We start from the raw sequence: 26,960 nt of genomic DNA on the forward strand, positions 1-26,960 counted from the left end.
GCAAGATATCGTCCCTATTTTCACAAAGTAACGGTAGTGAATAAAAATCGCGTTCACTTTGCGTTATGATTTTCCTCACTACCGTCACTTCGTGAAAACAGGGACGATATGTCATAGAGTTGCCAATTAGAGTTTGATTGATCCCAACTTTAAAAGGTCACAATTTCTTATTTCAAATTGGAACTTGCTGAAACTTTTGCTGACCTATTCCATTCATATTTCAGGGTGGGTTTCCCCTTTAACACACAGTTTTCCACACATTTGCATAGATTTGTGCTGAACCTGTTTCATTATTTTTTTTCTCGCTTATGCTAAAGAGTCTTCAAATGCCCTGCTATAGAAACTTCACACATTAGAACATTTTCCCTACATACATTGAGTATAATGCCAAGAAATCTAATAATATATAATAATAATCCGTTTTTTATATAGCGCTCAATACACCGATCCAACGATGTGCGCTTTACAGATATATTATTACCCCGGTCATCGGATTCAGGCTTACCCGCACACAATATGTGCACATTTTCCACTCCCTGGGGAGCATTCCAGCCAGTCGCCATTTTACAAGCGCACACTTGCTCGTCCAACCACATGAACATTCGCATCCTACCGGGTACCCATTTAACACCTTGGTGGAGAGTAGCAAGTGTAGGTTAATATCTTGCCAAAGGATATTAGTGCCGTGTCGGGATTCGAACCCTCGACCTTCGCATCTACAGTCAAGCGCCTTAAACCACTCGACCATGACACTCCAACTACAGTAAGCACTATTTTGGATCAATTTATGGAGTATCTTATATTAATAAAAAAATGCCTGATTCATAAAGCAACAGAAAGAGAATTATATTACTCACCCCCAGTTCTCTGATGCTCCCTGCTATATTCGGCCATCCCTCTATCATCAGCTTCATCTTGTTCATACTCCTGATTAGGATACAAAGCATCCCCTTCCCCGGTGGCGTACTGACTCCCCGCTCCCTGAGGACCATACTGCATCCCACTGTACTGTTGCTCGCTATCATCATAGTCCATCATATCCTTGTACTGTACATCATGCATTGAGAGCTTGCGGCCTGGGCCTTGGCCTTGAGGATAGGTTGCTGAGGTAGTTTGATTGGAGTCCTCCTGGTCTCCGTCAGAGTCACTGCTGCTGCTCTCAACAGGGAGGGCGCTCTTTCTTTCTAGCGTTCGCTCTTCAGCTTTCTTTGGCTTGATAGGAAACCGCACAGGCACTGTATGGTTGGATATCAACAGACAGAAACCTTACAAGAGAATCTTATCAATCAATCAGCAAGGCTCATCTGAAAATTGTTTATGCCCTACAATTACACCACTATACAATATAGGGATGAGCTTAAAGGGATAGTTGAGTTCTGTTGCAGAGGGCGCTACACAAAATAATTTTTGTGTGAGATAATGAAATACTGAGTGTCAAATTTGAAAGAACATAATATTTAAATGACAAAATCATCTTTGTTTGATCAAAATCGGTTCAGAGACGGCTGAAATATAACGATTTCTAATACTTGTGTACCACCACAAATATCAGATATTTTGAAAAATTTGAAAAAAACCGTTGAAAAAACGTAATTAACGCCTTTTACATCGTATGTCAGCCAATGCCGATGTAGGTTTTTTTGTTGATATTTTTGTGTTGCTTATATTACGCACAACCAGCCGGCTCATGTATTGTTATTTTTAATTAAATAATCAATCATCGGTCACCGTGATTTTTTTTAAGGTGGAGCTGAATTGGTATGCTCGTATAGGCTAAATTTCACACATTTTGGGGTCTAAAATTACCTTCTTAGCAATTTTAGGTTCTAAAAGGACACTAGAAATGTCACAGATAAGAATAAGAGCAAAAAACATGCACTTTGAAGACATTTGCGGTCTTAAAACAGAACTCAACTATCCCTTTAAAGGGAAATCCAACCTTGATAGTAATAATACTACAGCATTTATTATGCGCCATCGATCTAGTAAACTATTCTGAGGTGTAGAGGGAGATTATTACCCTGGCTTTAGCACGGCTACCTTTACGACGCTCTAGCATTTCAAGGAAGAAACTCTTAGAAAAATCAGAAAAGTAGACTGATGAAAGTTTGAATTAAAACGGACAAAACATGAGAAAGTTATGATTTTTTGAAAGTTGTAACCACTACATGTATAGGCTCTTCAAAGTGGCTGGATTGGTAATGTCTCTGAGATGTAGTGGCGGATAACTTTCCCATTTGTACGAACATACAAAGTGTCTAAAAAAAAAAAAAAAAAAAAAATTAAAAAAAAATAAAAAAAAAAATAAAAAAAAAAAAAAAAAAAAAAAAAAAAATCAATTTTTCAAACCTGTATGACTCAGGACCACATGAAAACTAGCCAAGCTTGTCATACCTTTCTTAGATTTATCGGTTACATTCTTCTGCTCTCCACTGCCGCTCTCTACACCCTGATTGAATTCCTGGATAAACATTTTCTTCTTAGCGAGGTAGTAAGCGTTGTAGCTGTGCCATGGCACAAGGAACTCAAAGCGAGGGTCGCACTTAGCACGGACACTGGCTTCAAACTCATCTCCGTTCTTGGCCACGTACTTGGCCAGCTTGTCTATGACTGGCTGAATGTCTGGAGGGGGTGGGACGATGGGGAGTGGCTGGGGCTCGATTGCACTGCAGTGGTCAAATAAAAACAGAATAATAAATTGCTTGTGTACATACTGAAAACTGCCATTCATAAAAGCTACGTATAGCGTCAGAAGTGTAATGTTCATTTGAAGTTTAAATACATGCATAACCATAACGTAGAAACTTCTTTATATAGTCATCCCTACATTGCTGGGGGAAAAAAGTGAAAAACATGCTTAGCGTGCAATCGGCTAATCATATAATGGTATCAAATTCAGATTTTAAAAAGAAACATGAACAGGAGACCAACATCAGTATTGCAGCACTATGTAATAAAGAAACAGCTCACTAATGTGGACCCTCTTTCAAAATGATATGATAGTATTGATGTGATGTCTACAAAAAATAAGAATTTTATTAGTTTTATTAATTTTATTATATTCCTCACCTCTTGAGCAAAGTCTAAAAAGGAAAATCCCTAGAAAATACATGAAACTGTTCTAAAATTCCTTTTGGATACATAAGGGATGCACTGGAGTGGCCAGTCCACCTGGCCCTCAAGCAGACAATATAATACCAAGTGCACTCCAGTGCTTAGTGCTTTGTAAATCTCACAACATTGAAAGATAAAGTTGAGAACTGGTTATGTCATGACATTGTAAAAGAAACTGTCAGGAATGAATTAGAAAGGTTTATTATGAAGAGTTGATGTATATTGTGAGGTTTGGCAATGACTGATCATCATGAAAAGAAATTCACTTAGTCTGGCTTAGTTCTGATGAATCTTTTAGGAACCAAGAAAGAAGAATGTATCTCTGTGGTTAAAGGTAAATAAACTATCGCTTAATTTAGACAAAACCAAATGTATTCTTTTTAAAACAGCTCAGTGCAACAAAAGAGAATTGAAAAATCAAGTTCCATCATTATATATTGATCAAACAATTATTGAAAAAGTCTCAAGTATTCAATTTTTAGGTATTCTCATAGATGAAACATTGTCTTGGAAATCCCATATTGCCATGATATCTACAAAGATTAGTAAAACTACAGGATTATTGTCAAAGCTTAAGTATTATTTACCAGGAAATGTATTGTTTATGATTTATAATTCACTCATTCTCTCTTATTTGTCATATGGTAACATCGTGTGGGCAAATACAAGTCATTCTAAGTTGAAACCCTTATTTTTACTTCAGAAGCATTGTCTACGATATTGTACAAACTCTCATTATTTGGCCCATTCTAAACCTTTATTTAGACAGTTAAATACCCTCAATATTTATAGCCTAAATAAATATCAAAATGCTGTGTTTGTATTCAAATGTATTAAAGGTAATGCACCATCATCTCAACCAACATAACTCTAAAATTCATAAATATAATACTCGAAATAGTCTAAAGTTACACATTTGGAATATTGATAAACAGTACATGCAACAATCGGTAAGATATGCAGGGCCCACAGTATGGAATTCTCTTCCATCCTCTCTCACTCAATATGTTTACTTAAACTCATTCAAGAAAAATCTTAAAATATATCTATTATCCCTATAATTTGTTTTAGTTTAATACCTATATTAAAAGAAAATATAATTTGTAAATTACCATAAGAGAGAAAGAAGGGGGAGGGGGGAGGTGGTGATGGGGGGGGGGGGGGTGGGATGGGGAGGGAGGGGTAGAACAAATACATGCACAATACTCAGTATTATGTTATTATATCTGTGTAATTATTTTATTCATTTGGACGCCTGAATCAACAAGCTAACATAAGCTTCCTACAGGTGCTCCCTTTTCCTTCTATTCATTTTCACAGTTTGTTTAAATTAATTTAACACAATGCTCATAATTTGTATATTTTAAACTGTCTGTACTTTATCACATGTATATATGTTTTTTAACGGAAATAAAGTCTTTTGAATTGAATTGAATTGAATTGAAAATGACATGCACCACACACAGAAACGGGTATATGAGATTACACACATGTGGCATGAAAATGAAATAATTTGTATTGAGGCACTTCACAAAGACTTATGCATTAAATTTGGTTACATTACGAAAATGGCCTATACACAGAATGGCCATTGCGTTCTGACGAATCTTTTAGGAACCAAGAAAGCAAAGAACACCACAATGAAGTCTCAATCTTTTGTGACCTCCCAATCAATACGATATCTGCCTTTCCTCACGACTATATGGGGGTAGTCCTCAACAAATCATTTTTGATTTTTGACTTCCCCTTCCACATTTGCTGATTTGTTTCTTTTTAAAACATACATTGCTCCAACTGGAGATGTTCTATATAATATATTGTACATGTTCTATTATTGTATTGTATGTATGTATTTTATTTTATGTAGTTCCCTTTGTTTTGCATTTGTGGAGAAATAAATTGAACTTTGAACTTTGAACTTTATATGCACCTGCTGTGTCCTGGGGTGATGAAGAAATTATTGGACATATGGACAGAGGGTACTTATGAGACGCAGACTCGGAAGAAATCCAGGGTGTTTAAGCCCCTGCAGGCCAGAAGAGTAGCACTGATTTCACAGAACTTGGTGGCATTGCGGACACACATACCGAAGCCTCTTTGCAAGAAAACCACGGGGACTTGATGAGCTTTCACACTGGAAGGCTACAGAATTCAGGCAATTCTTCCCTTACAAAAAACCCTAATGGTAAATGAATGGTGTTTGAATGGTAGCGTCAATGGTAAATGGTATTTCAATGGTGTGCCAATGGTGGCGTCTGTATGGTGAATGGTGTTTCAATGGTGGCGTCTGTATGGTGAATGGTGTTTCAATGGTGACGTCTGTAAGGTGAATGGTGTTTCAATGGTGGAATTGTATGGTGATTGGTGATTCAATGGTATACAAATAGTGAGTGGCCATGAGTGCAATGGTACAAGATTTTGCACGAGGTGAAAGATAAGAGACGCTATATTCAACGAGGCGCAGCCGAGTAGAATGGAGTGTCTCATCTTTCACCGAATGCAAAATATTGTTCCATTGAAATTAAATTTCTATTAGCAAAACAAAGTGCAGTCGCACACGTGGTCACTCACTTAAGCTTTACAAGCTAAAATGCCGGAAGACACTGAGGAAAACCTCATTCAGCCAGAGAATAATCAATGTGTGGAATGGTCTTCCAGGTGATGTTGTGGAGAGTACCACTATCAATAGTTTCAAATCTGGGCTTGAGAAATGGTGGAAAGATGCCCCAGATAAATATGATGACAACCCCAACCAAACGAAACCATTGATAGAAACAACAGTCTAAAGACTGAATAATCCTGGATCAAGTGAGTTACAAGTGAGATATCCTTCAATGTGTGCATTACCTACCTTTCATCCGAAGCATGTGGAATGGTTAATTCCTGGCTTATGAGAGGAGGTCCCAGCATAGAAGCAGGTGGAAGAGGATGAGCGCTATCATGTATAGATAAGGCAGGGTGGTGATGGGGTATGACTTGGCCTGGTAGGGGACCCGGCTCCCCGACCCCGGGTAGGAAGCCTGGAGGGGGTAGCTGTCCAATTGGGTGGCTCAGCTGAACGGGGGCACCTAATTTTCAGTAAAAAGACAGAAAACTAGGTGATTAGTTCATTATCAATCCTTCTGAAACTAAATTTAATCTGTGCTAAGATATTAATTGCATTTTTGTGTTTGTTCTTTCTCCCATCTATCAGTACTTTCTCTGCAATCATTACTGCTGTCACATTCAGCTGAGAGGGTTGTACCCACCCACACTGAAATATAGTCAAGATATTCTACGAATACAAGGAAATATCATTTCCCAAAAGTTTTAATGCCCCTCTAACAGAATGCAAAACAACATATCATCTCTCAACATTATTTCATGAAAAGAAAGGTAGCCTATCAAAACCCCTGACAATGTCATCTGAAATATGCTGGTAAATCAAAACCTGCTACTTCTCCCCCCTGCCCCTGCGCCAAAATCAGCAAATAACCCCAAAGTATTATGCACATACATCATAGGAGTTGAGATTAGCTCCAGGGCATAGACACTGACCTGAGTTGGTGTGCTCTAAGGGTGGGGGAGGAGGGGCCAGCATAGGGGGTAGATGGAAGTGTGCACGGGTGGTGACTGGTTCCCCCTCATAGTATGCCATGAGTTGCTGTGGTTGCTGTGGTTGCTGTTGTTGTTGTTGTTGTGGATCCATCATGTGAAAGGGGGGTTCCCCATGCTGGATACCAAGCTGAGCTGGAATGTTGTCAGGGTGAGGCGCACTGGGAGGAGGATGCTAACCAAAACAAATACAAGAGTATTAATACACTAAATATCACATGACAAACTTGAGACAAATAATATCAAAAAAAATTAGAAAGCTATGAATTTTTGAATTTACAATCTTTATAGGTATGGGCTCTTCAAATTGGCTCAGTCGGTAATGTCTCTTTGATATAGTGGCGGACGGACAACTTTCCCATTTGTTCCCAGACACAAAATGACTAAAATGTCTTTTTTTTTTTCTTCTATAATGTACAACTCTGGATGGTCTTTTCTTTTAAAGGTAATACAAATTTTGGTATGGGGTCATGAATTTGGTTCAAATGAACAGTTGGAAGCATAGGCGATCCTACAATTTTCAGTGATCGGTGTCGCGGTTGAATTCAAGTCTAAAGTGATGAAAATGTAAATAATAACTATTTATGTTGTATAGCCCCCTCTCAAGGTCAATATATCAATTTAGCTATTAAACAATGTTCTTTGAATAAAATCGACCGATTTGCCATAACCCTTTGGAATATATATATCACAACTACATATTCTGAGATTTTTATGGTCGCAGCTACCATCGTATGGTCTTAGGCACTATTTGAAATTTATCAAAATTTACCGGTAAATTTGTATATTCAATTTTTCTCGGAGCAGTTTATTCATTCCATATAGTGGGAAGCTATCAAGATAATAATCTCTTCTTCGACTTCCCTATTGCATACCTGTACTGATGAGGCAGCTGGTTTGGGCCTGGGCGGGGCAAAGAGACTAGGGTGAAGATAGCCACTCCCTTCTAAATCATCATCTTCATCGTCACTCTGTATGCTGTTACTGTTACTGCTACGCCTGCTACCAATCTCCCCTGTGCAACAAAATATGAAATAAATTCTTTTATAACAAAGATGTCAACAGTTCAAGCCTCTAGATGTGATTTCCATCATTGCCATAACAAATTAACAATGCCTTTATTACTGCTTTCTCTGTATAGTTTCCCTTTAACATAGGAAGAAAATCATAGGTTTCATCAATCATTTACACAATAATCTTGAGAATTGCATGATGTGAATAAAATCCTAGGCTCATTATACAAAATAAAAAAAACATAAAATACATACAGTACAGTAGATCTCAGAGGCCTGGTAAAAATGTTATGTACATGTATCTATCCAATGATAGATTTCTGTATTTGTTTTGTTGTTATTCTTGTTGTTGCTATCTTTGTTTTTTTGTGTTATCAAAAGCATCTGATATCTTTATTGCAATAACACAGTCACATATATCGCTTTAATTTTTCAAGGACTCTATTAGGAAAAGGTCTCGTAAATGATTACAGGTAATATGTTTAAAATGCCTCACTGCCTCTATAAACAACACTAAAATACCAATGGCTATAAAACACACAAAAACACAAAGAAATCATGAAATGTTTTGTTGGGAGTATAAGCGCATAATGTGGGAGAAATATCTGCCATAAATTATAATTCAATCTCTGACCTCGCTTGCTAAGAGCTGCATCCAACCATGAAGAATAACATTCAAAGGGTGTCTGAATAGATACCGGTACTCGTATCATTGTATTCAAATCCTATAAAGACAGGTTCACCATAAGTATGTCAAACTAGATCTATATTAGATGCTGCTTATAGGTATCGGCTTGCATGGTTTTGCCCACAGGTTGTGATGTACATGTAGCAGAAGACCTTAATATATCTGTCCAGCCACTACTACTACCTATCCTCTCCAACCGGCGCTATAGTTCTCCTTGGAACTATAAGCTCAAGAAAGATTACAAACGGTCTTTTTCAAACCTACCAACAGTCCTTTTCAGGACTACACACACGCTCAAGATAGAAAGATTAACGACAGTTCCTTTCAGGACTCCCCAATCCTCCCCCCTCACTCGCTCACATGGTGCGACCGTAAGCCTACTGTATAGATATATTAGCTGTAGGCTAATTAGCTGCAACATCATCCTTGAAAGGTGCTATTAGTGGGGTGGCATAGCATCAAATTGTGCGTTTTGTAATAAAAGCACCAAATATGACACACAGTTAGTTTAACATGGTCTTAGCACACCTGGATGTTGAATCACCTCAAATGTAGCCCCTGAGGCTCATTGTGCCCATTTGAAAATAATGGCACCCTCATAGATTTTTTTTCCCCCATATGTTTTTGCCAAATTCAATTTTCCAGGCCCAAAAGTTATGCAAATAAGTTGGAGGTACCCATTTTTCAAATAAAAAATTTGCCTATATCAGGGGTGATAGTGAGCACTTTTTGTTTTCCCCTCAACCACGCCCCCTTTCAGTAAAAAAAAAAAAAAAAAAAGAGGATTCGCGGGGGGAAAAAATGGCATCTAACAACATTTCCCCCCTTTCGAGTAAAAAAAAAAATAAGGCAAAATAGGGAGGAATAGAGAAAATAAGGGGGAAATTGGGAAAATCAGAATAACATAGGGAAAAGGAAAAAAAAATCTGGATTTTTTTCCTTTTTTTTTAAATCGGGAAGAAAAAAAAAAATCTGGAAAAGACTGGGCCAAATTTCTTATCATTTTTGATGATTCCAGAACCTTGCAGTACACATTAATACTAATATGCTAGATGATCGACCTTTTCTGATCGATTACACAACGTTTCTTTCACAATGCAATCGCATGACCAGAACTCAACTTTGTCTTTAACTTGGCAATGAATCTACTTGTTTAATGTCTATCCATATTCATGTATAGGAACTACCAAAGAACTCTTGATATTATAACATGAAAGCTTGTGAGAGGGAAAGGTTGTAGAACATAAATGAAGAAGCTCCCTTTGGGCCATTCCATGGTAACTCGCGTTACACTTAATGGGTACATTGACACGATAATGTGCCTATATCTTTAGAACTGCTAGGATCTACAAGATACTTTTTTCAAACATGGACAGGGTAGATATAGAACAACTGAATGAAACAAAAAAGAAAATTGAAGAACAAACATTTTTAGATTCTTGGATTATTGAATTTTGGTAACTCGCGTTACAAAAAAAGGACATGGTCAATTCTATGAGACCCTCTTTTGGCAAAGTCTCCTCATACTAGACAATCTTGACAAAATCTTTCCTACGTTGATAGTAGGTTGTGACTTACTAGTATAAGATCACAATATTAAAGATAAGAAACAATGGACTAGTAAAATGCAGGAAGCAAATATGTCGGTAACTCACGTTACGGTAACTCGCGTTACATTTTGTCCGGAGGCCATTTTCACCCGTATGTAATAGATTAAATATCCCAGGACCCCTTAGAAAAGGCTTAAAATATGGAAATATATTCATCTTTTTCAATTTAGCGAAAATTTCAGGAAAAAATATTACAAGAATCCTGTGTAATCTGCAATAATTTTTTTTTTTTTCATCTACAGTCCCACATGTACGTTTTTGATGATGGTTTGAGATCTTAGGAAATCAACAAAAATGAAAAATAAATTGTATTGAATTTGAAAGGTCCTAATGTTTTATGAACATCCATGGCATAAGGTTAGTGATAAATCAAAGAATTAACATAAGAGGTACATTTCTTTTTTTGATGTCATGTCCTTCTTCTCATGGAATGGCCCCTTTAATGATAAACCCAAATAAGCAGTCTTGAATAATGAGACATTGCCATCTAAACATACGTCAGAAAGGAAGGCCAATGTTTACCTTTGCATCCAACATTTAACAGGAGAGACCTCGTAATGATATGCCATTTGTTGGCTTGCTTCCAGGCACATGTATTGTGTCTCGAATTAATATAGAGGTCTATAACTCTGTCCAGAGTACCTATTGAATCTCTTCAAGAAAGGACTTTACTGTATGAAATGGAATGGAAGGCAGCATCTCATGAAGCCATATATGTAGTTCAAAGTTACCTGACATCCATTAGATGCAGTAATTTTATAACACACATTGACTTCTATTTCTATGGCAATCCTTTGATATTTTCCATATCGATGAAAAAGCAAATCACTATCGTTCCAAAAAATTAAAATTAAACAAATTCTGCATCAGAACTATAAAAATTGAAGTAATTTTAATATGCCACACACGTCAAAATATAGCTGTTCCAATGAATCCAAAGTTCAGCTTGAATCAAGGGCAGACAAGGCAATCATGTCTATCAAAGAAACCATGCATGGTCAAATGCATCGATGTGTTTCATTATACAACAATGCGTGGCAATAAACCGACACTTTATTTAATAATTAAAGTTTTGGTAATGCGATTGCATTGTGAAAGAAAAGGTGTGGAATGGATCAGAAAAGTTAATCATGTAGCATGATGTTTTGGTGTGTACTGCAAGGTTCTGGAGTCATCAAAATCATAATAAATTTGGCCCAGTCATGGTAAAGTAACAAGCACTGTACACAGAAAATATGGGACTAGACAAATGGTGTCGGGGCTACTATACCTTGATTTCCTTACCTTTCTATGTTCATTACTCAGCCAGTATAAATTTTCTTCCAAAATTGTTTGGCACATGACATTTATTTGTAATCTTGAACATTCAGTGTAAGTTTCATTTGATTCTGTGAGAATTCATTTTTCTTTTTTTACCAGAACTCAAGTTTATTTTTAATGTTTCATACATGTTCATAGTTTCTTCTTCTCTTTTTTCCTACAAATGTTCCTTGCAAAATCAAAAAAATGCAACAACAAAACAACCAAAGTTGTATACATGTATGCCACCCACACATGTCAAAAGATAATCCAAAGTTCAGCTTGAATCAAGGGCAGACAAGGCAATCATGTCTATTAAACAAATCAAGCATCGTTAAATGCATGGACAAGGAACCATACACTTTATGTAATTGTTCTGTTTGCTTTCGAGCGTCACGTCCTTTTAATGCACTGCCTTGAATCACACGTATCAGTCCACGCAAATCTAAAAGTCCCTATTGTCAATGAACCTTACTGGTACATGCAGGCACGTACACAGGGGATGATTTGGGGGTTAACCCCCCCCCCTCCCCCTCACTTTTTTCAAGTTTAAAAAAAAAAAAAAAAAAAAAAAAAAAAAAAAATTGTGCTAAAGGGTGAACAAAATGAATTACATGTATGTGGAAACAGTTTGATTTTTTTTTATATCAGACAGTGCTCATGGAAGAAGGATTACATTTCTATTCTGTAGGCAGCAGTGACTGTACATGTAGATCTGAATACCGTATATTGTACGTGAATTGAGTGTATTTTTAATTGAAGGCTGCCAGATACCATTTCATGCAATTTACAAGTTTTTTTCTTCATTATTGATAAATATCTGTGAACCATATTTTACTAACTAAATCTGTTTTGCCTAGATGATGGAGGCCAGTTCATCTATGACAATTGCTACATCAGGGCTACACACTAACTTTTTAGGAGGGGGTCCAGATTGTACTTTTTACTATCTGTATGCTTGAGCCCCTTGTAAAAACTTCAAACATTTGGGGGTCCTATTTTGAATTTTGGGCGTTCATGTGTCCCGGGCACCTGTTAGTGTCAAGCCCTGGCTACATAAAGTAACAGCATTTGTGTGAACTCGTGAATATTTGCATTAACTACTACCAGGTAAACTTCCAAGTTGGAAACCATTAAGATTAAAGAGAAGGTTGAATTCTGGGGAGAGAAAAATAATTTGTGAGCGTTTTTTTGTTGTTTGCAAGTGTGGAAGAACATCAGAGAAAAAATGTTCCCTGAAAAGCATGGCTCTTCACATGCCCTCATATTCTAAATATGTCATGCAGCAGCTTAAAAATGATGACATTTTATGCCACATGTAGTCCTATACATCTTTCTATATACAACTTGCTTGTTGCTTTTACCAAGACTGGGCCAAAATTTTTATCACTTTGATGATTCCAGAACCTTGCAGTACACACCAATACTTATATGCTAGATGATCAACCTTTTCTGATCGATTCCACACCGTTTCTTTCACAATCCGATAGCACGACCAGGGGGGTGTTTCACAAAGATCCTAAGTAGAACTTAACACTAAGTTGGACTTAAACATTATGGACAGTCATTGGAGCCTTAAAATGAAATATATTCAAAAGCAGAAATTCAAGTATTTTAGACTTTTTATAAATTCCACATCAAGAACATAGAATCTTCCATGATAATAGAAAATATGAATGATTTGAATCAACATTTTATGTCTTTTAAAATAACTTTTACAAAATGTTTTCAAGGAAGCTAATGGCTTTCCATGATTTTTAAGTCCAACTTAGAGATAAGTTCAACTTAGGATCTTTGTGGAAACACCCCCCAGAACTCAACTTTATCTTTAATGCCAAACTACAAATATGGTTCAATCTACTTTCCCATGAATCATGAAAAGATTGCAGTTGCCTAGTAAACTACCGGTGGTATGGTGTTGTACTCTAATAAAACACAAACAAATGATAGTAGGCAGTTAATTTAATTCCACTTGCACACCTTCCTGTTTCAGAGGAAAGACCTGCGAGTCCAGGGAACCTGTTCCTCTTGTGACCCACATACATGCTGTTCAGTACAACAACTTCCTCAACAGATAATGATCTATTTCAAAACTGAATGCAACATTTGATTTTGAGGTGAAAATTTTAGTTGATGTTTGAGCACATCCAAGCTCTATTATACGTTTTAATTTATGCTATAGGTGAGCTTAAATTAATTCTCTCTTTGGTAATTCTCTGCAATGTGTTCCATACTACACGTTACATGACCTTTATCCATCTATTTCATAAAATACTGAACAGTCCCTTGACATTAAGAATAACCATTAAGCTATGGTCATATCAAGATATTTTCATTTTGAGAATACAAGACCGGTATTTGTCGTACGGGACTCACTGCAAGAAATCACTATTCATAAACATGACCAATTGGAACAAGTTAAGTTTGGGGCCAAATGTCAGACTTTTTCTGAAATAGAAGGAAAAAAACAGAAACAAATTTGAGTGAGCTCACCTTGTTTTTTCTTGTCTGGTTCAGGTGCTCGGAGCATGAGGGGAATGTACATCTTTGATTTAATGGCCGCCAGTATGTGTTTGTAGTAAGGGTTGAGAAAATGGTCAAACTGGAGGAAATCAAACTGTGGATTGTTGGCCTGTTTGGTCTTGACGATGATTTCCATCTGTGGTCCATGGTTGATCACAAACATAGCTGTCTTCTCCATGAACACGTGCAACTTTAAGGTCATCGGCTGTGTCAAACATCAAAGTAGAAAGAAGGAAACAGAAAATCAATATTAACAAAACTATATCAGGAAAGTAGTTAGCTGAATGAAAGGTAATGGTCTGCGGTTCAAGTCCCAGCGCGGCACTAATGTCCTTTGGCAAGACATTGATCTACATTTGCCACTCTCCACCCAGGTGTTAAATTGGTACCCGGTAGGATGCAAAAGCTAATGTGCTTAGATTAGCAAGTGTGCGCTTGTAAAAATGAAACCTGGCTGGAATGCTCCCCAAGGAGTGGAGAATGTGCATACATTGTGTGCGGGTAAGCCTGAATCCGATAACCGGGGTAATAATATATATATATATCTGTAAAGCGCTTTGAGAGTGCCTTCGGTTTAATTTACTCAAAGACAGCATTCAGTAATGATAACAACAACAACAAATAATTGGAAAGAAACGTGTGAAGTATAGCCTCACACTATTCTTTTTGCATCAAAAGTTATCTAAGATGATAATTTCATGTACCAGCCATGATCTCTGATGAATTTTACAATAAATCTGTGACACAAGCCCCCCAAATTAAGGCTATCAATAAGATTTGTCTTCATATACGACACATCTGCCTATAGATTGTAAACAAGTTGATCGCATAGTATGATTAATGTGAATAATTTTTGTTAAATTCTTATACATTCAATATTCCGCTAGCAGAAAAACTTCATATGATGCATCTTTATCATAATGTACGACAAAAAGAGAATGTATACATGTAATATAGGACTACTTTAAAAGAAGAGAATTCATTACTAGTTATTCATTACATACATGTACATGTACATCACACATGTCAAATTATTGGCTTTCAATTCATTGCTGTAATCGAATGCTTGCATTCAATGTTTGATAAAGGTTTGTCACAAACAAACAGGTTTACTTTATAACAAGAGTTTCAAGACAGTACACTTTAATATTCATAAGCTTTAAATTTCCCGCTCGGAGCAGGTTGAAATATATGGGGATGCTATCATAGACAAACAGAGATCGTTCTTTTGAAGCAGCGTGCATGAAGAAGATTCCCATTTTTATTCCTTCCTAATGATATGGGTGATCACATAGAGCTATCACTTTACTGCAGTGGTGCCTCTAGCAATGCGAATCTGACATTCATTTGACCCCTGGATGATAACCAATCGCTTGCTAGGTGTTAATGGGACAGCAAGTCAGTGGCACATTACTGCATGTTCATACCAAGTAAATATTTACGCCAGTCATGGCAGCATACATACATGTACATGTGCCACATAATGGGTGTATTAAAGGTGAATTGCTGCAGGAATCAATTTGTACATTGTCGTGAGGACATGTCTGAGAGAATTGGCAAAATTGTGTGATTTTGACAAGACAATAACTTATGGGTCATCATAGGTGATATTTATCAATGCAACAATATCGTTTGGGTTATACTGGATCTATAACAACAATAGTATTGTGGTTAATCCTAATTTTGAATATTACTAATTTGTCTATAAATGACTGCTAGTGCTAAGGACATACATGTACATGTACATGAAAACCTACACATTTGTAGTGGACTATCAATGTTCCTTCATACAGGAGCTAAGATCCTAATATTAAATCAATTTAATGGTATCTAATTCATGACTGTCAACCTTAAATTGTAAAAAAACAATTCTCAGTTCCATATGTACTGCATATTCCAGGGAATAATTTTCCTCAAATTTTTTGATTAGCAATTTCAGCCGATGGATGAATATTTAAAATGAAATTCTGTACATTTCTATGGAAGAAAACTGCTACACAAAAGATATTTTGTATAGCAGTCATGCAAAAATGCATAGCAAATTGCGATGCGATACCAGGAAAATTATTCCCTGTATTCATATCGAAAAATAGACACAATATAATTTAAATCTGGTACATACAAGGGGCAAAATATCTACAGATGAAATTATGCATATGATTTATGGGATCATTATTTCTACCGATACATTTCCAAGATGTACCGCACATGTACCTGCTTTTTGTACTATATATGTATTAAAACTAGCATCATATTTCAATAGCACTTAATAATTTCTGTACTTTACTAACAGCTGTGGTACATATCAAAATAACAACGTAGTAATGCAGTGCCGCATGTTACCTTGATGAACATGAGCCATCTTTGGGCAATATCTGAGGATAAAGTTACTCCTATTTCACATGCAACCTGCAAGGCAAGCCATACACATGGAAACAGTATCTTAAAGAGAAGGTTGAGTTCTGGGAAGAGGTGAAAATAATTTGTGAGCATTACCATTGTTATTATGCAAGTGTGGAAGAACATCAGATACAACATGTTCACTGAAAAGCATGGCTCTTCAAATGCCTTCATATTCTAAATATGTCATGTAACATCATAAAAAATCAGGACGGATTTTAACGCCACATGTTCGTGTAGTCCCATATACATCTTATGTGTACAATGTTTGTAACTTTACCAAGACTTGGCCAAATTTCTTATCATTTTGATGATTCCAGAACCTTGCAATACTGTACATGTATGCTAGATGATCAACCTTTTCTGGTCGATTCCACACCGTTTCTTTCACAATGCAATCACATGACCAGAACTCAACTTCATCTTTAACATTTTCATTATGATGTCATCTCCTTGAGTGGTTACTCTACATTGGCACAGGTAGAATAAACTACATGTTGTACATATTCTCCTCGCCCTAATGATTGTAGGGCAGGATCTTTTTTTTGGGGGGGGGGGGTGGGGTGTGGTGGGGGAGAGGTTGGAACAAATGGGAAAGTTGTCCACCAATACATCAAAGAGACATCACCGATTCAGCCAATTTGATAAGCCCGTACTTACATTATAGTGATTAAAACTTTTAAAAATTCATACCTTTCCAATTTTTTTGTCCGATTTCATTAAAACTTTCGCCAGCTACTTCTCTGATTTTTCTGCACTCCTATAGATTAGTTTGCTATGAAGGTTAGATTTCCCTTTAAAGACTGTCAATACTACTGGGCCTGGGGGGTGTTTCACAAAGATCCTAAGTAGAACTTAACTCTAAGTTGGACTTAAAAATTATGGACAGCCATTGGAGTTTTTAAATGAAATATATTCAAAAGCAGAAATTCAAGTATTTTAGACTTTTTATTAATTCCACATCCAGAACATGAAATCTCCTTGATGATAGAAAATATGAATGATTTCAATAAACAATGAATGCCTTTCAAAATAACTTTTACAAAATATTTTCAAAGATGCTAATGGCTTTCCATATTTTTTAAGTCCAACTTAGAGATAAGTTCAACTTAGGATCTTTGTGAAACACCCCCCAGAAGGGATTAGACCACACAGCGAGGTCACTGACAGGTGGCTATCTCATTAACTCAGCTTTCAACTAACATAAGAAAAAGAGGATCATGGGGGACCAACAGGCACCTATTGGGGAAGTTTTCTATATAGAGGGAGCAAGTAGCTACAAGTAGGACAGTGGGGCTTTAAGACGGCATTAAACCTTGAAGCATAGTATATGGACCAACTGTAACACTCCTAAAGCCGTAAATCATATCAATAGAAACCTATACAATTAATCCATATATTCATATGTGGTTGGGGCCTAGGGGGGAAGGGAGTTACATCTTTTACATGTGATTGTCTGCATTTGTGTGTGAATTCTAATCACTGTGGCCCGAATTCACAAAGCAAGGTTTGAGCTCAGACCAAGGTTTGAGCTCAAACCTCCTTTTGTTTCGCCAAACCTCCCTTTGTTATTTACAAACCAGGTTTGTAAATAACAAAAGGAGGTTTGGCGAAACAAAAGGAGGTTTGAGGTCAAACCTTGGTCTGAGCTCAAACCTTGCTTTGTGAATTCGGGCCTTTATGTCCACATCCAAATTCTATTAGTCAGGGGCTATTGCCTCTTTTGATACCTAACTTCACGGTTTTCATGTTATCCATTCTTTTTTATTTCACTCTATTCATAAACCTGTCTGATTTTGTAATCTTCTTTACATCTTAGGGGTGCAGGAGGTTGAATTTTAATTCTTAAGATGCTATTTATGGACTATTGAAATCTTTACTTTGTGCACAACCTGACTGCCTTTACACATCATGCATATATAATTGACCATGTATGATTTGGTGTGATTGTTACAATCTACCCCATCCCATCCCATCTCTTCCCTAAGGCGTCAGAGAGACGAAGATGACTTTCCCGTCTGTAATGATGTATGCAGATTAAGAGTGGGATTCTGGCCATCTGTCAATATATCACACAAACACGATCCACACAAATGTGAGCCGACATATTTCTCTACCCTTTTAACAGTAAAAGAAATGTAGCCATGTCTTGACATTTGGTTCACCCTGGTCGGTCTGTTGTGTGAAACCAAAGAGCATGTGAGGCTGATAGTACCCTCATGTGCCTATGTCTACCCAAGGTTAATGGCATGGGCATCAGATGCGAGGCTATTGATCATAGTTACTAGGAAAGGTCTTGGGACCTCCGTGTCACTCTAGTAGAACACAATTGCTTTTATTAATGTTCAGGTTGTGTTCTCCCTAGGCGCGTCTTCATCAGCTCGAGATTGCCAAATGGCCCGCTATTTCTGATTTGGGAAATAATCCCGAAGTTACAAACCGCGTCTTCTCGAGATTCGACCTCGAAACTTAAAACTTGACCTTGAGAAATTAGCTCGAGATATTTTGCTCAGCGTTAGCGCATAGTGCGAGTCTTCGGTCTGGTGAAGACGCAGAGGACAAATTGCTGGATATTTTGCCAAATAGCGGGATATTTTGCAAACTATCCCAAGATACCTTGGGATGACAATCCCGACCGAATATCCCGCTAATTGCTACTTCGGTCCAATGAAAATGCAAAGTAGTTGGATAGTTTGCGATCAGGATAGTTCAAATAGCTGGATATTTGGCAATCTCAAGATAGTGAAGACAGGCCTGCTATGACATACCGGTACTATCTAGTGATGTAAAGGCTCATTCAGATATGATGCCGTAAACTGCAGCAAATAAAACAACAATTTTCTAAGTCCATTTGAAAAAATATACATATTTAGCGTCCCCGTCTGCTTCCTTTTAGGGGGCCGCCTCCTATTTTTTTTTTTTTTATAATTTTGTTAATATTTGTTAATAATTTTTTTAAAGAAAAATAACATGAAAAACACTGGTAAAATGGATCTACCGGTATTTCTGATTTAAAAAAAAAAAAAAAAATGTCGGCGGCCATCTTGAAAAATAGCCCAACTGTCAGGGAAAATGTACCGAGCGGCCATTTTGAGCGTCCATTTTGAAAGGGGAAAAAAAAAAAGGGTCTCCTCCTTCCTATTTTTCAAAAAAACAGGACGCTAAACATGTTTTTTTTTTGTTTTTTTAGCCTAATGCGCAAATAAATGGTAACTGAGCGCAACAAAGGTCCTAAGCACATTCCCTGAACTCTGTGTCATAAGATACAGAAATGTGAAGTCTATTACACTTGATTAAGTCATCATAAAAACCTGTCATGTTTACCGCAACATGCACTGTATCTGAAAGTGATTGAGGCGAATAAAAATCTCTGTAGGCCTGTTTTCATCAGCCCGAGTTGGCCAAATAGCCCGCTATTTCTGATCTTGAGAGCCCTTTCACACAGAAGGGAACAAAAATGTCCCGCATAACAGATAAAGCATTTTAAGCATAAATCAATGTAGATCCTACACATGCCATACATTCATGTAAGATCTACATGTACATGTGCCTACCATCCTCTATGGCTATCATTATCTGTAGATTGGGTCAACTGTGACATCTACTGTCTATCAATATGTGAAAATGATCAGAAAATGCATACGTGATTGTTTATCATCACAAACAAAACAGCTTGCAAAAAGAGTAGTAAGTGGTTTTTTTAATAAATAGGCTTCACTGTATTTGTTTTCAATAATTTCTCAATGATTACCTGTTCCATTCCTGATGGTAGTTTTAACTCTGGAGGTGCTATGAAGGGTTCCTCCAGTTCCGTTTCTTCTTCTTTATATGAGGTTGGCTCGTAGTCACAGGATACAAGCTTCTTCTGCTTCTCTCCGGATTCTAAACAAATCACAAAGAAAATGTAGGTTATCTATACATGTAGGTATGTCTTCATCAGCTTGAGATTGCCAAATAGCCCGCTATTTCTGATTTGGGGAATAAACCTGAAGTCACAAATCGCGTCTTCATCAGCTTGAGATTCAACCCAAAACTTGAGCTCAAGAAATTAGCTAAAGATATTTTGCTCAGCGTTCACACATAGTGCGAGTCTTCGGGCTGGTGAAGACGCACCGGACAAACAGCGGGATACTTTGCAGACTAGCCCAAGATATCTTGGGGTGATTATCTCGACCAACTATCTCGATAATTGCAATTGCGGGCTGATGAAGACGCAAATTGGCTGGATAATGTGCGATCAGGATAGTTTAAATAGCGGGTTATTTAGCAATCTCGAGCTGATGAAGAAAGGCCATATGAAGACCGGCCATATGAAGACCAACTGTTTTAAAATTTCCCCAAATAATCCCCCATAAAAATGTATAAACTTTAAATTTCTTTTAAAATTTCCCCAAATAATCCCCCATAAAAAAGTATAAACTAGTGCTGTAACATCACGGATATCTCCAATTCCGTTTAACCGCCTGTCAAAACCGGACGGTTTTCGGTTAAACGATTTATTTAATAAAAAAAAAAATTTAAAAAAAATTTAAAAAAAAAAAAAAAAAAAAAAAAATTAAAAAAAAAAAAAAAAAAAAATCGTTTTTTTATTTTTTATTTTTTTTTATTTTTTTTTACCGACTCTGTCGGCAACTTTCATTTAACTGCGAGGTGCATTTGGGCCGATTTGTGCTTGTGAACTTGTCACAAATAATAGTAACAATGTTGTTTTTAGAAGAATGTGTAAGATCATTAATGTAAATTAAAAACAGTAGAGGACCTAGGACAGAACCTTGTGTAAAAGTTGGATGAATTATTATTATAAACTACATATTGAGATGATGAGATCTATTACAAAGATTACTTTCAAACCAAGATGACAGACAAATTGGAGTGTTGTTCTAGTTTTGGAGTGGTGAGTCAACACACAGATTACTGAGCTGGGAGACATTGCCAGGCATAGTGCCAGGTGGAGGGGCTTAAATCGAAACTTAAAAAAATAAAAAAATAAAAAAAAAATTATAAAAAAAAAATTTAAAAAAAAAATATATAAAAAAAAAAAAAAAAAAAAAAAAAATTCGGGAAAACGAAACCGTCCAATTGAAAACGGAATCCGCCATGGGCGGTCGGATACCGGACGGTTAAACGTTTGACTACAGCACTAGTATAAACTTTAAATTTCTTTAAAAAAATAAAAAGTGAAAGTGGATGTCTGAAAGCCCATTTCTTCCTACATGTACGTTATGTTGTCCTTTCAATATCTTTTGATCTCTCTTTCACCCTTCAATCTCTCTTCTATCGTTCTAGGTTCAGTAATTTATCATACCTGCTTCATCTTCAGTTGGTTGCATAGGATCATAGTCTTCATTTCCAGCCCCATAGCCAAACTCCATGCAGTTGTAACCCTGGTCTGATGTAATGGCTTCATTCAAACGTTTCAGTTCCTCTTCTGTCAAACAGATACACAAAACAAAGAATGGAAATTGGTTAAGAGGAAATTATCCTCAAAAGGAAAAAAACATGAAAGAGATTTCACAATTAACCACTGGATATGACAGCATGATCTACATGTATGTTCAATTCTATAAGTCTACTACCTTTTACATTAAATGATAATATCAAGCCAAGAACATTGTGGCAATAATGGAATAATTAAAGTATGTAAGGTCTTTGCGCCTATGGAACCCTGCTATTGTCTCTCTTTAATTCTCAGGGAGTGATCTGACCAACCCCCCCCCCCCCTCTCCCCATCCCCCCTATTGTCAAACTACCATAACATCATACTAGAGATTTCTGCATCCCAGCCTGGCCCAAGCTGAACACTCATCCATCTAAAGAAACTCATCAGGCACCTATGGTGTTTTTTATTATGTCACGCAACCCCTAGGTCCTCCCAGAACCCATCATGATCTATAGGCCTAAACCTCTCAGACCCATAGGTGTTTAATTAATCCAATTCAATTCCCTGATGATACCTGACTCCAATACCCCTCAACAGTGCCCTTACATGTAGTACAGTAGGCTCTTTCACACTACAAAACATGAATTGAAAAACCATCAGTATTTAAAACTATAATTTTACACTAGAGGAAAAAAGCCATTAGTGTTTGCTAAGTCTGGTTTTTGGTGAGTTCTGTGCACGCCTGACCACTCGCTGCTCCGAACGTAATAGCACAGAAATGAGGAGAGCCACGTCGGCAAAAACCTGAGTAACTCGTTGGTAGGTTGGAGCGGGCATTGCAAAAAAGTGCTGAAGTCTGAAATTGTTGAAAAACCACTCTCCAGGGGTGGTTATTTGATTCAGATTTGTTGTCATGTTTCTGGGTAGTCCCAACAATTCTCTGGAAATTGAGAAAATACCTGGGTTTTTGCTCGTAGTATAAATGCCCCAATGGTCTCATAAAATTGGAGGAGGATTCTCATGGGGAAGATTCCCATGGGGTTTTGATGTCCTACCATGCATCTTGGATTTTGCAGCCTGAGCTATTAACACCCCTACTAGTCTACTTGCCTCTAAAATATCTTCTTCTTGCCCTTTTACGTTTTCTGCCTGGTTCTAGCTACATGTATATGAGTACCTCTTTACTGCCTTTTCAGAGTGCTTTAAAGGTACTATGTCCTATTTGCAGGCCAAAAGAAAGGGTTAGATTCCAATGGCATTTGAAAGATAATACTATTTTAGAATTTCCTTTAAAACAAAAGGGCTTGAAAATGTATTTTTTGTTTGGCCTGGTTTTAATCTGATGTCTTTGCTGTCTGTGTGACTGGTGAATCCTTCTAATATCTTTCTCAAACCAGTAAAAGTGAAATCTATACCACAAAAGATTGACAACTGAAGATATACCTCCACTTATCATTTTTACAAATCTGTAACAAGTTACAAGAAGTGATATAAATTCTACCTCTACTCTACGTATCTATAACAGTTGTCACATAGTATTGAACCACATATATATCCAAGAGTCATGATGCAACAAGCACATGTACGTACTTAGTAACCTTGAAAACACACAGTATGAAATTTGGTGAAGCACAGTACATTCATTTCCTTTCTTGCTCTTTCTTCAACATATAAATTAGTATCAAATACCACAGAAATCTTCAGGCTATAATGAAAAAGGAAATGAAAATAAAATATTTCCCCTTGATTTCCCCTTGATTTCCCACTAAAAAAAACTGCATAAACATGTAGATATCATTTGTAATTAGTATCATAATGAAATGATCATAATGACCTTTAAATACAGTTTCTATAATTTGTAATTTAGACAAGACCATGAGAAAGTAGCTGTAATGTTTACTGACAATTAGACAAGGGATTAATGTCCAATATTCAAGCTCGAATACCACTTTTTCGTAACTGCACACATGCACGTCCACTATGGCTTTAGAAGGCTAAAGCCGAGGTCTGCGAGTGCGTACTGTGCTGTTGTTTCGATCATATATTCCTTTAACATTTTCCATAATGATGAACATGCACATCACTGTTGTAAAAGATTTTAAATTATTTCTGCATCAGAAAAGGGGAATTTAAAGGTATTTTCATAGGTCCAAAAGTATACATCCAAAAGTAAAACTGCGGGTGGCATACATGTAACAATCATGGCCGGTACGCAGGCCACTCAAATGGACATTGCATTGGACGACGCTATTATAGCTCTGTGTCTGGTCCAAGTCTAGACTCTAACCTCTGTCATACTCATAGTAAATACGAAAGTGGTTTATGAAAAGTAAGTCAAGACATGATCTACATGTTCATTCATTGTCTCTCCAAGATCATCAACTTCTCATAGGACTGGTTGTTATGACTAGAGTTATGACGCCACAACTCTTCCACCTTTGTACAGCATAGGCGTTTACCCGTATCCGGAAATTGTTTCCACTCTATCAGTAATCAGTATAACTATCACTCTTCCCTTCCTGTAGTGTCAATGGGCATTGTATTGGGTGACTAGGATAATAGCCCGGTGTTATGTATACAAATATATACAACTAATGACGACATTTCTAGTAAATTTTCCATCAGTCCCTTCTTGAACAAACATTGCTGAGAAGGAACATCCATATTTAATGAATTAAGAATGAGCTCAACAAGTCTGTGATGTAATGTCAAAAGTGTCATTACAAGATGAAAGTAAATATTAAATTTTGTGCAAAAAGACTTGCGGCGTGGAATTAACATGCCTGTTTAATGTGCATTTGTGTGTTATTTTTAATGGAAATAAAGGAATAAAATGTTTATATTTACATGTAACTGTTTGTAACATTGTATTCATGTTACCGTAAATCTCTGTGTATAAGACTCACCCCTATTTTGGGAGCAAAATTAAAAATTAAAAAATTAAAAAACTTTTTTTTTTTTGCCGACTCTGTAGGCAGCAAGCTACACTTACATGTAGGTTCAAAAACCCACATGAAGAGAAGGATCTTTACAGTGTATGTGCCGATTTGTGCTTGTGAACTTGTCACAAATAATAGTAACAATGTCGTTTTTAGAACTACAGATCACAGACAAATTTTCCTCCAAGTCCAAACAGAAATCTGGCCATACAGCCTCAGGTAGTGTTGTTCTAGTTTCCGAGTGGTGAGTCAACACACCTTGTATGACTGAGCTGGGAGACATTGCTAGGCACAGTGCAGATGGAGGGGCATAAATCAACACTTAAAAAATAAAATAATTGTGTTTTTTGTACCTATGTATAGGACTCACTCCCAACTTTCGATTTTTTTTGGTGGGAAAAAAGTGTGTCTTATACACAGAGATTTACAGTATGTGTGTATATTTGTTTATTTTTACTTTTATTTATTTATTGATCTGTTAGAACTGACCACCAGCTCAGGCTGAAGGAGAAAGTTTACAACTAGAGTAATTTGTGTTTTATTTTTAATAGAAGTAAATAAAGGACTTGAAGTTGGAAGGCTTCACTATGAATTCATTTTTTTCTTTTTCTGACAAATTCCTTTCTCGGATCTGTACTGAATTCATCTGAATCTTCAGGGGTTTGCAACCTGTTTACTATTGGTGCATTCACTGCTGTCAAAATGTGTCATGTCTCAAGACCTTCTTGTGGGCAGCCGATGACATCTTGTTTGATATCAACATTCTATCTCTGACAGATCGGAATGTAAAGGTGGTAAAAATATTTACATTTCTCCTCAAAACTGAGAACTCAATCCAGGTGCTCCCAGTTTTCCTTGCCATGTTTTCATTCTATTTATTCTCTCCTACCCCGTGTCCACACACAACAAATTCATTGTATAACTATCCCAAAATGGTTTAGTTATACCGTTTTGGGATAGTTATACGATAACATTGTGTGTGTGTACGCTAATACTAACGATACGTTGTATAACGAAATGCGGGTCTGGGCATTGTTTCGAACTAGAATTCGATAAAGAATCGCGGAATGTGTTGTGTGTAGACGTACATGTAACTAGAATAACTGGGCAGGGCTTAACATGACCGCGCGCGAAAGGAGACCTGACCTCTCATTTCCGCTTCCGTTTCATGACCGCAGTAGCAAACTTCGCATGTATACAACGTTTCGCTGTAGAGTTTCAGGATTACTTTCTTTCTTGGATGCCCTTGAAATTATACAATGATTCTTTATACAACTTTTTTTAATAGTGTTTCGTGATAAAAAAATTTGTGTGTGGACACGCTGTTACTCTACTCTCTCTCTCTCCATCGTATTCGTCATTCCTGAATTCTCAGTACATTTTTTTTTCTCTTTCTATTATCTCTAAATGCTGCATACAGTCACTCAAATTCATCACCTTCTCGCAAGAAGGCGATTACCGCCGTGACAATACTTTGCTCTCACAGCCTTCTTGCAGGCAAACTGACAATTAAAAAATCATTGATTATTTTGGACTACTTTTACACTTCTGGAAAAACACATTAAAAAAACGTCAAAGTTTGCTCATACTGTTTTTTTGTGTGAGTTCTGCGCATGGGTGACATGCAGTGCCCTGAGTGTGTTAGCATGGAAGCGAAGAGTCACGTGAGCAGAAATCGTTATCTTACCAAAGTTTGCTTAAACGGTGAAAAAACTCTGTGAAAATTTGGCAGGCGTTTAAAAAAAAACACATTCCCGAGGTGGATTCTTTAAAAAAAAAAAAAAAAAAAAAATTTAAATAATTATTTTTTAAAATACATGTTTGGGTCATGTTTGCCGGTAGTTGCAAGTACAAGTAAAACACCAGAATGTGAGAAAAATTGATGTTTTTTGTTGCAGTCTAAACGCAGCTCATGTGAGGAAGACAAAAACAAACAATACTTTGGAGTTATTAATTGCCACTTGCTCCCTGAAGGAATTGTTATGAAAAGTCAGGAGAAGAAAAAACCCATTCTCCTATGTGTTTTGTCACACAATGAAATGTCACTTGACTCTCTGTTTGTACAGGACTTTTGTATTGCGGTTGATTGATTTCTGACTTTTATCAGGGCATGCTTGTCATAAACGAATGTATACAGGGTAAAGTTCAATACCCTTTTGATATTAACCCATACCTGCCAACATTTGAAAATGAGAATTAAGAACTTTTAGCACGGTATGTCTTCGACAATGAGAAATCTGTACCCTTAACAGGCGTTCGCACATGCAGCGGCAGTGTAACTGGCAATACGCGGTAAATCTGTGCAAAAAAGCTAATACAAATTCGCTGCTCAATCATGCAGCCCTTCAACGCATGCAATACTTGAACTCTCACATCGCGGCATACGATAAAACAAGCTTA

At 36.9% G+C, this 26,960-nt stretch overlaps 1 protein-coding gene across 1 annotated transcript in view; it reads right to left on the reverse strand.

Moving 5' to 3' along the window:
- LOC577474 (splicing factor, suppressor of white-apricot homolog) overlaps positions 1–26,960 on the reverse strand; it is a 54,894-nt gene that overhangs the window by 10,612 nt on the left and 17,322 nt on the right. The window contains exons 3-10 of the mRNA XM_030992096.1: positions 21,547–21,669; positions 19,993–20,123; positions 13,812–14,046; positions 7,584–7,723; positions 6,652–6,883; positions 5,966–6,182; positions 2,395–2,666; positions 858–1,235 (exon numbers count right to left, since the gene is read on the reverse strand). Of these exons, the coding sequence (XP_030847956.1) occupies positions 858–1,235; positions 2,395–2,666; positions 5,966–6,182; positions 6,652–6,883; positions 7,584–7,723; positions 13,812–14,046; positions 19,993–20,123; positions 21,547–21,669 (1,728 nt within the window). The remainder of the gene's footprint in view (positions 1–857; positions 1,236–2,394; positions 2,667–5,965; positions 6,183–6,651; positions 6,884–7,583; positions 7,724–13,811; positions 14,047–19,992; positions 20,124–21,546; positions 21,670–26,960) is intronic.

The sequence above is a fragment of the Strongylocentrotus purpuratus genome, unplaced genomic scaffold (genome assembly GCF_000002235.5).
Source record: "Strongylocentrotus purpuratus isolate Spur 01 unplaced genomic scaffold, Spur_5.0 spur5_scaffold_2, whole genome shotgun sequence".
In the NCBI taxonomy this organism is placed as follows: Eukaryota; Metazoa; Echinodermata; class Echinoidea; order Camarodonta; family Strongylocentrotidae; genus Strongylocentrotus; species Strongylocentrotus purpuratus.